We start from the raw sequence: 14,063 nt of genomic DNA on the forward strand, positions 1-14,063 counted from the left end.
GAGTCAAAGCAGCTACTACCCCGTACAAGTTACTGTAGTAGAGAGGGCATAGCTGTAAGCTAATCGGAGAAGGGCGACGCAGTAGCCGTGAGGCGTGAGCAGTGAGCACACGTTTAGCACTAGCCGGCCTCGAGTCCGAAAGGGACAATCAGTCAATTAGGCGGGTGGGTGGCCGGGGTCCGGTCCGGGACGCCTCATCTACACCACTGTGCACCGTATCTAGTGTAGGCTGGGGGGAGGGGCTGGCGCCACGGCCTAGACAGCGGCCGCGCTGTTCCCCGATGACCGTCCCGATCCGACGGCCATAAACCCACTCCGGGCCCGTGGCTACAGCGGCGGTGGCGGTGTACGTGCCGCGCTGCCGCCCAATTCTCGCCGGCTGCATCATTAAAGCCTGGGGGGGCCTGGGGCCCGCGTGGCATGGGGACGGGACGGGGGTCACCCATCCCTGCCCCCGGCTGCCCCTTGTCGGTCGCTGCACTGCACCACCGCCACCGCGGACCGCCGGTAGTAGGAAACAAAAGCGCCGTTCCCCAGCCCCGGCACCGGCAAGCAGCCCGGAACCACCACCGCCCCCGTCCCGTCCAGTCCCTCGCCGCAGGCGGTCACGGTCACCGGTCAGGCCGCCTCCCTCCACTTCCCCTCCTCCTCCGGTCCTCCCCCACACCACACGCGAAGAAAAGCACAAAAGCCAACCCACACCGCACCACACGGCAGCCGCAGGCGGTCGGGCCGGGCACACCCCTGCTGCTACCCCTAGGAAAACGACGAGACGGATACGAGTGGGGGACGGAGGAGTGATGATAGCTAACGCAACTATACCAGCCAGCTGACCTGACCGCCCCCCCCCCCCCCCCCAGCAAGCGGCAGCCCCTGCGTCCTGCGACACAGGAGAGCGGGAGCAGCCGCGCCGGCCTTCTTGTGAGTGAGCCGTCGCTCTCACGAACGGCGTCGGGTCCTCGTCGCCGCGGCAGGGCGCTAGGGCAGGCATGCGCTGATGGAATTCAGGGGCCAGGAGGAGGAGGAGCAGGAGCAGGAGGAGGAGGAGCCCGTCTCGGAGGAGATGGGCGCCAGCTCCGCGCCGCCGCCCGCCCTCGCCCCCGCCCCCGCCTCCGCCTCTGCCTCCGCCTCGGGGCACCAGAACCACGCCGCCGAGGCGAGGTACCACGAGTGCCTGCGCAACCACGCGGCGGCGCTGGGCGGCCACGTCGTCGACGGCTGCGGGGAGTTCATGCCTGGCGGGGACGGCGACAGGCTCAAGTGCGCCGCCTGCGGCTGCCACCGCAGCTTCCACCGCAAGGACGACGCGCGGCGCCGCCACCAGCTCCTGCTCCCGGCGCCTGCGCCGCCGGTGTTGTCGCCCACGACTCCGGCGCCACGCGTCCCGCTGCTCCTGCCTCCGCCTCATCCCCACTACGCCGCAGGCGCAGCCGTCGCCCACCCCCACTACGTGCCGCCGCCGTTCCCGTACCACGGCACGCCCAGCGGCAGCGGCGGCGGCACCACGACCGAGTCGTCCAGCGAGGAGCGCGGCCCGCCGTCCGGGCCCTCCGCCGCCGCCGCCGCGCACGCGCAGGGCCACGTCCGGCGGAAGCGGTTCCGGACCAAGTTCACGCCGGAGCAGAAGGAGCAGATGCTGGCGTTCGCGGAGCGCCTCGGCTGGCGGATGCAGAAGCAGGACGACGCGCTGGTGCAGCACTTCTGCGACCAGGTCGGCGTCCGGCGCCAGGTCTTCAAGGTCTGGATGCACAACAACAAGCACACCGGCAGCGGCGGCAGGAGGCAGCTGCCGCAGCCGCAGGAGCAGCAACAGCCCCAACAGCAACCGCCGCAGACGCAGACGCAGGCGCACCAGCAGCAGCCGCAGCAGGAGCAGTAGCCATGGTGGGAGACAAGGCTCAGCAGTCAGCACCACCACCACCATTTGCTTAATCCCCCGCCTCATTTTTTTATGGGCTCCGAGAGGGGGTGTGGGATTAAACAAGGGAAGTCAGGAGAGCTCCTATCCTTTCTTCCCTTCCGTTTTTGGTTTCTTTCACCTTATCCTTCATTTTTTGTAGTCACTTCTTTCACCATCATCCTCTTTTGCTTCAACATTCTTGCTTGCATATCTTTGATTTCTTCTGTTCTTAGTTTGGGGTATCAATTGGAAGGAGGAGGAGGCACTGTGCATGCTTTGTAGCTACATTCCTACTACCTTAACCTTATTGCCATTTGACCCCCTCGGCCAGCAAGGTTAACCAATCTACTAAATTCTCTCTACTTTGCTTGCTCTGAAGGTTTATAGTTTCATCTTCACCTAATCACTAGAGAATATAGCTGGTGGCCTCTCCTCCCTTCTAATGCAGCATTTCCATGTAGTTCAAGCTTGAAACCCAGCATAAACTAATGGCCAAAATGATGGTAATCTTGAGTTCTCTTCAGGCAATTGATAATTAGAGAGTAGCAGCCAGTATTTGTAGCTAGGATATTCTGGGGGAGGAGAAAGGCTGTATGGAATATGGTGGGAAACAATGCTTGCATGCAGATTTTATTATCTGTGATACCGCCATTAGAGGGGCTCTTGCAGGTTGCATCAAATGCTCATACCTTTGTCTTTGTGTGTGAGAGTGTTTGCCATTCAATTGGAGGTGTACTTGCCTGCTGTGGTGTCTTAAGCTTAAACTGTACTTGGCTTAGATGCATCCTATTACTGCCATGCATGGAGTGTCATTTTCAAGACCTGATTGATTCCATTAATGGAGGGCTGGAGCTCCAAGTCTCTGGTCCGGGAGCGCTTGGGTATGGCCGGACGGTCACGTACTCACATGGCTGTTGTCGCCTACTTACTCGCCTCTACAGTACCTTCCAGAAGCTAAGGATTTACAAGGATTTCGTTTCATGAAATTGTGAGGAGGCCCATGCCGCAAGAGATGAGGCGGTGAGAGCCAGATAAGGATGTAATGAATGCGCTCCAAGAAAATTGCAAGGCATGGGAAAAAAAGGCGGATAATGAGAAACTTGGCATCACAGGATTTTTGTTCTCTGATATCATCCCCCCCGCCCCCCCTTTTTTTTTGGATGAGTCAGCGAGTTCGGTTTCTTTATGTACGGTTTTCTTCGAAGGTTAATTACTAAATTTGGACAGCTTCGCCGAACCAGTTGAAAAGGACATAAAGAACACACGATGCCACTAATAAACCTGCAATGTCATACTACGGTATTGAGTTACGTACAAGTTTTAGCATAGAAAAGTTCCTGCTGTGGAAAAGTTAAACTTGTAAGCAATGTGAGTCACCGGCAGCAGCACAGCTGCGGTGTTGAAAATCAAGTCAACAAGCTTCCTTGACCCTTTAGGAGTTGAGGTAAGTCTTCGTACTGAAAATAGGTATCGATTAACAGCAACAGTAAAAAACAGCAGCAAGTTATCTCAATTTTTTCTTTTCAACTTCTGAAGCCCATAAATTCTACAAAGCATATGAAACTCTTGCAATAACAATGCGTCGAGTGAGCCGGATTTTTGAGGGGGCTTAGGCGATTGGGTATTGAGTAACAAGTTTTGGCTGTGGAAAAGTAGAACGCAATTAACTAGTTGTGGCTTGTAAACTTGTAAGCAGACCCTGTTCACTTGAAGCATTACTTCCGGTGAAAATAATAATATTTTTCTCTCGTAACAAATCTAATATCAGCTAATTTCAGCAAAGCAAACAGAGAGTGACTAACCTTCTTCACATGCCAGCGCCTTCCTTGCAGGCATTGAGGCATGTGCCTACTGAAGTTGATTTGGACTGGTTTCGCCACGTTGAGAGCATGCCAGCCCGTATGCCAAAGCCAGCTTGCTAATTGTGTTCTTATCTCCAGTCTAGGCCATGACTTTGCAAGCATTTGTTTATGATGTGTAATGTATTTGACTAACCACCGAAAATGTCAACAACGGCTGCGGAGGCAAGATATTGCTGTGGCTCCACCCTAGCACCAGCGGCCGGGGGCCCTGCCCTTCGCAAATTTGGATAACTTGCATCTGCTTGGGATAAAAACATGTGCAATGCCAAAAAAGTTAATCATAAATAAACAGGTAATATTTACTGTGTTCTAACCAGTAGTACACTACATTGGCGCATCATTGCCACAAACTAAAATTTCCATAAGAATAGAAATTAGTGGAAAGATCATTATCTATTGGTTTCATCAGCAGAATCAGGTGAACTGCTGACATGATTTCTCCCAATCAAAAATCAGTTTAGGTGTATGACACAGAATGCAGTGACCCTGGACTTCTGCACAGTTGCTGAACTTTAACCCATCATGGTGCTACTGAATGATCAGTCCTATCAGTTCTGATAGTTTTGTCTTTTCATCAGCAATTCTGACAGGTCTTATTAATAACCCAAGATGCTGAAAGCGCTGGTTAAAGAATCGAGCTGTTTGGTGTGCTTCCGTGTCTAAACAACACTGCGATATTTCAGAGCTCTTTGCTTTGCTGCCCTCCCTGTCCCAGCATTTGTGGCAGGTTCCCTTCCACCAGACTTTTCCTAAGGGGCTGACAACGATAATTCAAACCTAATTAACTATTCAACTGACACAATGACGCCAAGGAAGTAGTACTATTAAACTGTGTTTGCCTTGCTTAGGCCATGTTTGTTTTACCATGCAGACTATAAATTGCAGTTTGCTACAGTTTGCAATATGAAGGAGGTGGATTATTGAATTGTAACAACTTAGTCCCTGAATTACAACAATACGTGACCCGTTTGTTTCAACTTCTAAACTGTAACAGTTGATATGCCGCAATCCACTACAGGCTAAAACAAACAAACAGAACCTTAAACGTGTGTAGCCAAAACATACTCCGTATAGAGCAGAGCCACGTGATTGTAAGCACTGTGAGAAGTTGACATCATCATTGTAAGGAAAACATCATAACGAGCCATGAGAAGTTGAAACACTTCTACTACAACCCTTCTAGTAATTCGACAACGGAATGATCGTCACACAAGAAAGAATGCAGTGGAAAGATTTTTGTCAGATATCTTTTGAGGGGAAAACACAATCATCATCAATAGCAGCAGAGAAAGTGTGAGCTTCAAGACCTCTGCGTAGATATGTTCTCAAGAATTTGTCGGGGAAAAAGATGAGATCTAGATAATATTCCCAGTAGTAAATAAAGAGCAAAGAGCTAAGATTGCATTAGATGGTATCAGATAGTTGCCATTAGACAATACTGATAAAAACCTCACCAACACCAATCCTTGCAGCTCCAAGTTCCTAAGCAACGTGCAGGCTAATCAAACCCAATCATGCTCAAAGTTCCAAGCTTCAAATATTTTTTTTGTAGCTGCTGATCTCATCCTTTCCAGACTTAAACTACTACTCTCTGTCTGACAACTACGGATAACATAACACTAGCCCATGCATCTTTGCTTAAACAAGTCCTTATCTTTATGAGGAAAGATAATAAATTAACTGGATTTAAGCAGGGGAGAGGAATTAAAGAATTCACACCCGTGTACAAGAATCATATAGAGCTGAGCTGAGCTGCAACTAACCACTCAACAAACAAGTTTAAACAACTAATCAACAGATCAATACAAAGCATTCAGGTACTAGGCTTTTGATAAGTGTACTTAACAAATAGTATATATGACGAAATTGTGGGGCCCTGGGGGGCCATTTCCTTACATGAGCACATATATTAAGGCCTTAATGGCTCGCCTCGCCCAGAAAGGCTCTCGTACTACAGTGCCAGATCATGTGGTTGAACCCTAACCAGAAACAGCAGCTTTGTTAATTGCAACTAGTGATGTACTGCACTTACATACAGTGCTAACGGACTTGTGATCCTAGTTGGTTCAGCTGTTACCAACTGTGTTTGTCTTAAAGAGGGGATCATGTATGACGCATGACAGTACGGAATTTGTTAGTTCGCTTGAGCTTATCAGCCGAATCTGCCAGCCATTGAACAATATTTTTCTTTCACAACAAATCAACCAACAGTACTTTCTGTCATGACTTATCAGACAAACGAACAGGAATGGGCAAGCTCAGCCTAAAGCCATTTTTTCGTGGGCTCCACCCTACTCATTTGAGCCGTAACACCGTGTTTACCGACCAATAATAGTCTTCACCGACGACGGATCTAGGACGATAGTTAGGGGGCTGAAAGTTTATCTTCAACCTTCGGCATCTCTTTCTTAAAATAGCCATGACAAAAATTCTTTGAGGGGTTCCATAGAATTAACAGCAGTAGGGAGGCTTGAGCCACCTTCCCCTCCTGCGGTCCTGTCCCATAATCCATCCCTGTAGCAACTCGAGTACTCCTTATAGGTGGTGACCACGGAGTAGTGCAGTAGTTGATCACTTATGGGAGACAACGCAACAGCAGCGGATGGTGGTGCCGCCATAGGTGTGATGTACTATTTGAGCATTTTTCGGCACCGGTTGCATGTTGACATGGTCGCAACCCCGGCAAAGTGAAAGACGTGGTAATGGAAGAGCTCCCACACTATGGACCTAAACTTCTCACATCCCGTGTGTTACCTCGCGAGGGTCAGGGTGAGTAGTAGTCGCATAGGGCACACAGAAACCCAAGCGCAAAGGTGTCAACTCAGTGGTGATCCTAATCACCCAGATGACTTAGAAGCATAGAAATCATTACGTTTGTAGGAGATCGATGGAGATTGGTGAGCCGACAGTCATTTGGTGATGGCTGACGTTAAAGCCTATGAAAGCTTTTGGGTTAGCTCATTGGATAAGGCTATAATGTTCTACAAGAGCGCACGTGTTATAAAAAACTAACCTATATGAGATGGAACCTCCTTGTACTTAGGCCATTATTTCTATCTTAACATGGTTCGAGAAAAAACAAAGAAAGTTGAAGTGGGCTAGAGAAGTGATGGGTGGCGGAGGGAGGGAGGGGGAAGGGGGGCTAGGCACTCTCTCTGTTTGGTGAACTCTTGTATACGCAAGATTTCACCATACATTTGAAGAAAAAAATTGTTAATTGTCCCTCCAATAATTCATTTGTTAATACTGGATAAGTTTGTGAAAGGATAGTCATACTACCATATTGTTGTTTGAACTTTATTCTCACTGTACTATTACAAGTTTATTATACATGGGTCCTAGGTGATCCTCTTCAAATACTAGTGTCATGATGACATTGACATGTGATAAAATTTTGTTAGTGAATCCATAAACTAGGTAAGTCTCCCGTGCATATGGAAACACATTATGAACTCAGAATCCTATGACAAAAACAAAAGAACAAAAGAAAAAGGCGCCACCATCCAAGAAAATGGCGATAACAACTTACCAAGATATATTGCAATCATATTTGCCAGAAAAAAATGTATAGGCAGCGAGGTAGTCTCTTGCCTAATTTGACACAACCGCGCACCAGTCAGCAGCTAGCAAGTAGGAGTGTAGGACTGTAGGAGCAGTAATGACTCACAATGAAAAGCAATGCAGTTGACAAAGATACCTAGATAATAAATAAGACAGGTGGTAAACAAGACATGTTCGAGCTCTTAGTTTTAGATCTAGAAAGAGATCGACATATTAAACAGTCCAGCATAAGTATTTTTCCTATATCTTAGTGAATTATTAGAGAGGTTTATACTATCCCCCTTTGTATTCAGAGACAATTAACAGAATATAAACATCTAAGTGTCTAAGTGCACTGAAATGCCTAAGAAACTGCACGCACATCACACGATTATAAAAGAGAAATCAGGTAGAGCAGTCAAGGGGAGTATACTCATCTGTGAGGTTAAATAGAAAGATTAGGATCACCGGCATTGAATGAATGATAGCGTCCTAGTCGCCCCAAGTTGTAAACCTTCATGGTTAAAACAATGCTAGAGGCTAAGATCCAAGATGTCCTGACCTGGTTGGCACACTATCCTGCAAAACCAACCGCGCGGTCATGCTCCAGTTTTTTTTAACTGAATTCCTAGGTGAAACAAGCCAATCAGACCTCTGATCACCAAGCCGACGAATCAATACATGAACCAGCATCAGCATTCAGCAGGAAGGAAAGGCCTCGAAGCAGCAGCATGTATTCCGGCAATAATCAACAAATTGGCAATGGCATCCACGCCTCAGAGTCTCAGACAATGAAGGATGCGACGACCAGCTAGCGTTCCCAGAGAAATTAAAGGCGGGCATGGATGATGCGGAATGCGGAACTCACCTGGGAGGACGACGCCCGGCAACAAGTGAACAAACCGATCAGCGTGCCCAACGCCCAAGCGCTGGCCCGACCGGATCACCGGGCGGGCCTCGGCGAGACGGCGATGGGCATGGCTACAGGCCGACGCCGGGGCTGGATGCAAAGGCGTTGCGGGGCCGGGTGCGGATCGGAGGCCGCGACCCCGTGAGCACAATAATCCGGCGAGCACGCGGCGGTGGACGGGTTCGAACTTCCGAGGGCGGTGGTGGCATGGAATGGAAGTGGAAGGACGGACAGCGCGAGGGAAATCGCGGGAGGCAGGAAGAAGGCCGGGAACCGCCGCGGCGCGAGTTGCCGCCGCCGGTGGGCTCTGTTCTAGTGGAATGGATGCCACCGACAGGTTAGAGTCGTGGGCCGCTCGGACCGCGCTCTGTTCGGCGCCTCTTCCCAAGACTGTTGTTGGGCCGGACCGTGCGCACCTTCGGCCCAGAGAGGCAATGTTTTTCTGCATTGTCATGCGGCGGTATTTTTCATAATAATCTTCTTTTTTTAAGGTCTTTTGCTCTATCTATCAATTGTTTCTCTTGATGATATCATATATACGGTATTATTTTATACATATGTATTTATTTTTAAAAATAAAATCGCCCCGAGACTTAACTTATTGCCTTATTGGCTCGTCTCGGAGTATTTTTACAGTTTCACGCTCAATCAAGTGAGCTAGGGATGGTTTCTCAAAAAAGGAAAAAAAGTGAGCTAGGGACATAGTGTTAAATGTTTTCACAGATTTATCATCGCTGTCCGATAAACCTCTAGTTGCAAGTTCTTTTTTAGACTGGTTTGTTCCTTAAAAATGGAGCTTTTTTTTATCTCATGTAAATTATGTAAGTTTTTGCAGTCCTTTAAAAAAAATGACCCCCTGTTTAGTAGCCGCACTCACTGCATGGAAAACAAAGAGGCCGTGGCTTATATGGTGCGTCCGTCTCCAAATAAATTAAATTCTAAAATCCGTACAAATCAAACTATTTAAGTTTGACTAACTTTATAGAAAAAATAATAATATTTATAATATAAAATAAATATACTACGAAAATATATTTGGTGCCATAAATCTTGATCTTTTCTTTTAAAAAATCTGTCAAAGTTTAAAAATACAACTTAAAATAACTTTAGTATATATTCAGGGACAGAGCAAGTAGTATCAAGTTCTGGCTTCTTTGATTGGTATGCTACACAGATGCGATTATAGTAGCATATATATAATTACAATAATAGTACATAATATACACACACAAGTTGACAAGTAGGGAGAGAGAACACAAGCTTGCATGCATGCATGCATGGGAGATAGATGGGTCGGTCGATCTCGCGTGACTGTCTAGTACTCACCCCATACTAAAATTTATTATTATTAATTAACACATGCATATGCATGCATCCAATCTGATTTTTGCTTTCACATCACTACTTGCAGTTGCAGCTTGGACCATTGCATGCATGCTGTCCCATTAATCCTATATACACACATGTTTGTATCTTCTGGATCATCGATCGTTCGTCCTATTATGTTCATCATCTCCGGAGATCTTCAGATGTTTCAGCCTGTACGTACACATATACAGATCTCCATCAGCGCTGAATGAAAAATATAAGCTGGTACGGCTAATTAATACAATCAGGCAGCTAGCAAGCCATTTGCTCCGGCCGGCGGCCGGCCGGCCGGTCGCGTACTGCGTACACGTACACACACCTGCATGTCAGGCGGCCCCGTAGCCGGTGGCGCAGCGGTAGGCCGGGAAGGGCACCTTGCCGGACTCGATGTGGCCGACGTCCTCCTCCAGCAGGTCGTAGTAGCGCCTGACGTCCTCGGCGGACTTGCCGCCGCCGACGGCGCGGGCGATGTTGTGCCACCGGTCCGGCGTGTCCTTGTCGTAAACGGCCAGCGCCTGCTCGAACAGCTTGTTCTGCTTCGGCGTCCACTGCGCGCGCGCCGCTGCGCTCGTCATCGACTGCATCGACGCCATTCCGTAGCTTTTCTGGAGCTTGCTCGAGAGGAAGGAAGCTAAGCTAGCTCGCTATATAGCCTATAGCTAGGGAAGATGCTGCTGCTGTGTGCTGAGCTGATGAGAGGAGGAGGAGGTGTGGGAAGGGCTGCTATTTATAGCCGTGGCCGGAGGGAGTCATGGAGAGGGAGAGGTGGACCATGCTTGGCGCATCATCGATCAGGGTGGTGGGGAGGAGGAGGAGCTAGCTAGTAGGACAAGTAGCAGGAAAAAACAAGAGGAGGAAGGGAATAATGCCGGCGGGGGCACACACTGCACACTGCAGTTGAGGCGAGAGAGGATCGGAGCAAGCTAAAGAGCGCGCGCGAGCAGGCAGCAGCAGCTGGGAAGGGAACAAAGATTTCTGTCCCCTGGGAGTAGTGGGGGATCGGATCTCATCATCTACTCCGAACCTTTCTATCGCATCCCCGGCCGTCTCCGGTCACGTCGCCATTAGGCTGCTTGCATTCCGTTATCGGCATCTGTTCTACTTCTGTCGTCTCCCTCTCCTCCTTCGATCCTGATTCCTGACCAAACATATATTCAGATCGAGCTTGAGAGCTAGTTCGATCGCTTCTCCGGCATGAATTTTTGTCAATTTCCAATTTCCTACTCATGAAGGTGTTGTTAATATAATTAACACAAGAAAGGAGCTGAAATCCTAGCTATTACCAAGCATAGAGTATATATGTTCTTATTTCCTACTTCTTTCAGGCACCCAAATACACTCACACTGTCGAAAATAATCAGGAGGAGGCGCTCTGCATGCATGAGGAGATCGATCGAGCACCACAATCATAGGTTTGCGTTGGAACCTGCACACATTACAGACTGCAGAAAATTCTTTGTCAACTTACAGCTCACATCACACACACAATTATTTGGTCAAGAACATTCAGTCGCTGTCTCCAAATAGCTAGTTGCAAAGAAAGAAAGATTGGATTCCATCACTAGAAAGAGGGTGTGTGGTAATAAGATGGTCGTAATAAGATCCATAGGTGAGCGTATATATCTTGCTTTTTCTGAAAAGAGAATAATATCGAGCAATCTAGCTCCAACCTTTTAGTGAATGACTAATTTAATCACCAGAAACTAAAGCTAGTTATTCCTGCTCTCTGACTCTGTGTGTGGGCGCGCGCGCGCTACAACCGATTCGGATCTGTTGCTCCCTTTAGGCGATTCGATTCAGGAACGTTTGAAGGCAACGGCTCGCCTAGCTTTCTCTCAATACTATGTATATTCTCTTCTGCGTATACATATTGACGTGGAAACATATACAACAATAGAAAAAGAATTATGTCAAGAAAGAACAAAATACGTCAAAAAAACAAAAACGAAAGTTTAGCATGTCCAACTTGCATTGTTATCCCCACTTTGCTGTAAAAAGCCTCGATCCTTGGAACATGTGATGATGATGTGACCACTCTGATTCTTTGCAAGTTGAAATGAATCCTTCACATGAAGATGCCTTAGAAAAGTAAAAGTACTTGGGAAAAATTAGCTAGTTAAACCTGGAAAAATCATACACTGTATCTGCTAGTGTTAAACCGCTAAAATATACTATGAAGCAAAGTCACTACTGTGCGAAATTTCTTATGTGCAAAGAGGCCTATTCCGAGCGATCACACGAAAGATGCATGTTTTCAAAAGGGTCAGCGCTTCTATTCCGACTAGTTCATCATATTGAAGGTCTTATATCGACTCGCTCTAGGCCCCTCGCGACTTGACCACTGCCCCCAACCCCCTCAGGTCCTCCTCCCTTATATCACCAGAGGTCGGAGAGAATAAGAATCCATCATTTTAATGAGTTTTTCTAGTAGATCGAGTTTTTAGGGTTAGATTTTCTCCATGCCAAGTTTCTTGTTTATTAGGATTTATCTCCTCCTCCTTCTCTCCAGCGACAACGAGATGGCAGGATAGAATCGCTTTCTCCATGGTTGTTCTATTGTATTGAAGACGAGGGCGACAACTACGATATCATTATCCTCACCGGTGACATGGAGACTTTTATTTTTGGAAGGCGACATCAAGACAGAGATGGTCTCGCCGTTATGTAATAATTTTCTGCGATCTCTTCTCCGTTTTATTGTGGTTATATCTAGTCATGATGAAGTAGTAGGGATAATAAGTTTCAGATTAGTCTTTCTCATTCTTCAGTGGCAATATAATTAAAGAAGAAAGAGAGCGCCCCCGTCTGGCGACTCGGGAGGCGCCGCCGCCGCCGCCGACCTCCCCTTCCTCCCTGGCCTCCCCCGGCCGCCGTCGCTGCCCTTCCCTTGGTGGCGGCGGCGGCCAGCAGCGTGGGCTCCCAACAAGGTGCCCCGTCTGCGCTCCCTCTTTTCTCCCACCCCCATTTCCGGCCGCCCCCCCTCCACCTCAACTCCGGCGGCGACCACGGCGATGGACGGCGACTTTTGGTCGGATCCGGGCCTCTGCGGGGCGGATCTACCGTTCCCTCGCCTGATGCGACGCTTGCCCCCGTGCCGGTGCTTGCCTCCCTTCGCGGCGCGCGGCCATGCGGCCGATGAGGGCGGCGCCTTGCTGGCCCCCCCGCCGACGGCGTGCGCAAGCGCGGCGGCGGACCGCAACGCGCTGATGTCGATCCGCGCGGCGCTGTCGGAGGAGCGTCGTCTGGGCGTGTTCTCCACGTGGACGGGCACGGACTGCTGCGCCGGCTGGTACGGCGTGGCGTGCGACCCGACCACGGGGACCACGGGCGCGCGTCGCGGACCTCTCCCCCCGCGGGGAGGCCGACGACGCGGTGATGGCGCCCGCGGGTCCAGGTATGTCTCCGACGCCGCGTCGCTGGTGCTCCGGATGCTCAGCCGTGTTCGGGGCGGCCGTGGCGGGCCCGTGGCCCTCCCCACAAGGTCTGCAGTCCGGTGTGCCAACGCTGGGCGGTGGGTGTGCGAGGTGCGCATGCCGGGGAGGCGCGGCTGCAGGCTCTGGCTCTGGCTCGCCATCGCCGGCGCGGGCGCATGCCTCAACTTCGCCGATTCGGCTTGGCTCCTCGCGGTCCCGGCCTCGTTCGCCAGCCTCGCAGGCCGGGGCTGCTGGGCCGCAGCGACCGGTCGCTGGCGGTGCCCACCCCGCGCGGCGTGAGCGCCGGGCTGCGCGTGCCGTTCAAACCCGGCCCGCTTTCGCTGCTCCGGCGTCCCGCCCCGGTGGCTGTGTGAGGGCTGGGGCGCTGCAGAGGCCGCAACGTGTGCTGCCCGCACCGCGGTGGTGTGGGTAGCCATGTTGGCGGTGCGTCATCGATGCCATGGTGGTGTGGGTGGCGTTGCCTCGCCCGTTCCCATAATGCGTTGTTGGCTCGGGGAGGGCGGGCTCTCTGCACTTGGATGTGGGCGCTTGGCGAAAGTCTGGCCTTCGGCCGACGATGACGACGCTTCTAGCGCCGTTTCCCTTCTTGGAGGCATATGTCGCTGCGCCCCCCCTTCCGACCGGCGTCGAACTTCTAGGTGAAAGCCTCGCCCGTATGCATGGGCGGCGCCAGGGGTATTCCCCTGTATGCCATGGAATACCCAAGATTTTGGAAATAAACACAAATGCATATATGTATACGTATAAGTATAACGTATATAGTTGCTACATGGTGTAAATCTGGCCCAAAGCCAACAGAAAGCAGTGATTTTCAGCTCAATCAACAAAGTAAAGAAAAAAAAGATGGCAACGTTTTCTGGTTGTCGCTTTTAGGGGATGTTTGGTTGCAAGCCATAGTCTACCACAACTAACTTTAGGTAAGTGTGGCAAGCTATAAAAAGTGTGACTAACAAATTGGTTGCCACACTTTGTCATGCCTAAAGAAATCTTGCCACACTTTTAAACTCTATGACATGTGGAGTCCAAAAGAATCATGCCTAAGCTTAGTT

At 49.9% G+C, this 14,063-nt stretch overlaps 2 protein-coding genes and 1 long non-coding RNA gene across 3 annotated transcripts; 1 reads left to right on the top strand and 2 right to left on the bottom strand.

The window, feature by feature from the left end:
• On the top strand, positions 733–2,262 carry LOC8064722 (zinc-finger homeodomain protein 6). The gene has a single exon (XM_021448467.1). It carries the CDS (start codon positions 998–1,000, stop codon positions 1,877–1,879), a length of 882 nt encoding a protein of 293 aa, XP_021304142.1. The 5' UTR covers positions 733–997; the 3' UTR covers positions 1,880–2,262.
• LOC110430630 lies at positions 3,608–8,501 on the bottom strand. The gene is made up of 2 exons (XR_002448016.1): positions 7,955–8,501; positions 3,608–7,881 (listed from the first exon to the last, which is right to left on the bottom strand). It is a non-coding gene; the product is annotated as an uncharacterized LOC110430630 (long non-coding RNA).
• Positions 9,346–10,456, bottom strand: LOC8064723 (protein RADIALIS-like 3). Its single transcript, XM_002441529.2, has 2 exons — positions 9,900–10,456; positions 9,346–9,751 (listed from the first exon to the last, which is right to left on the bottom strand). Exon 1 carries the CDS (start codon positions 10,171–10,173, stop codon positions 9,907–9,909), a length of 267 nt encoding a protein of 88 aa, XP_002441574.1. The 5' UTR covers positions 10,174–10,456; the 3' UTR covers positions 9,346–9,751; positions 9,900–9,906.

This window comes from Sorghum bicolor, chromosome 9 (assembly GCF_000003195.3).
Source record: "Sorghum bicolor cultivar BTx623 chromosome 9, Sorghum_bicolor_NCBIv3, whole genome shotgun sequence".
In the NCBI taxonomy this organism is placed as follows: Eukaryota; Viridiplantae; Streptophyta; class Magnoliopsida; order Poales; family Poaceae; genus Sorghum; species Sorghum bicolor.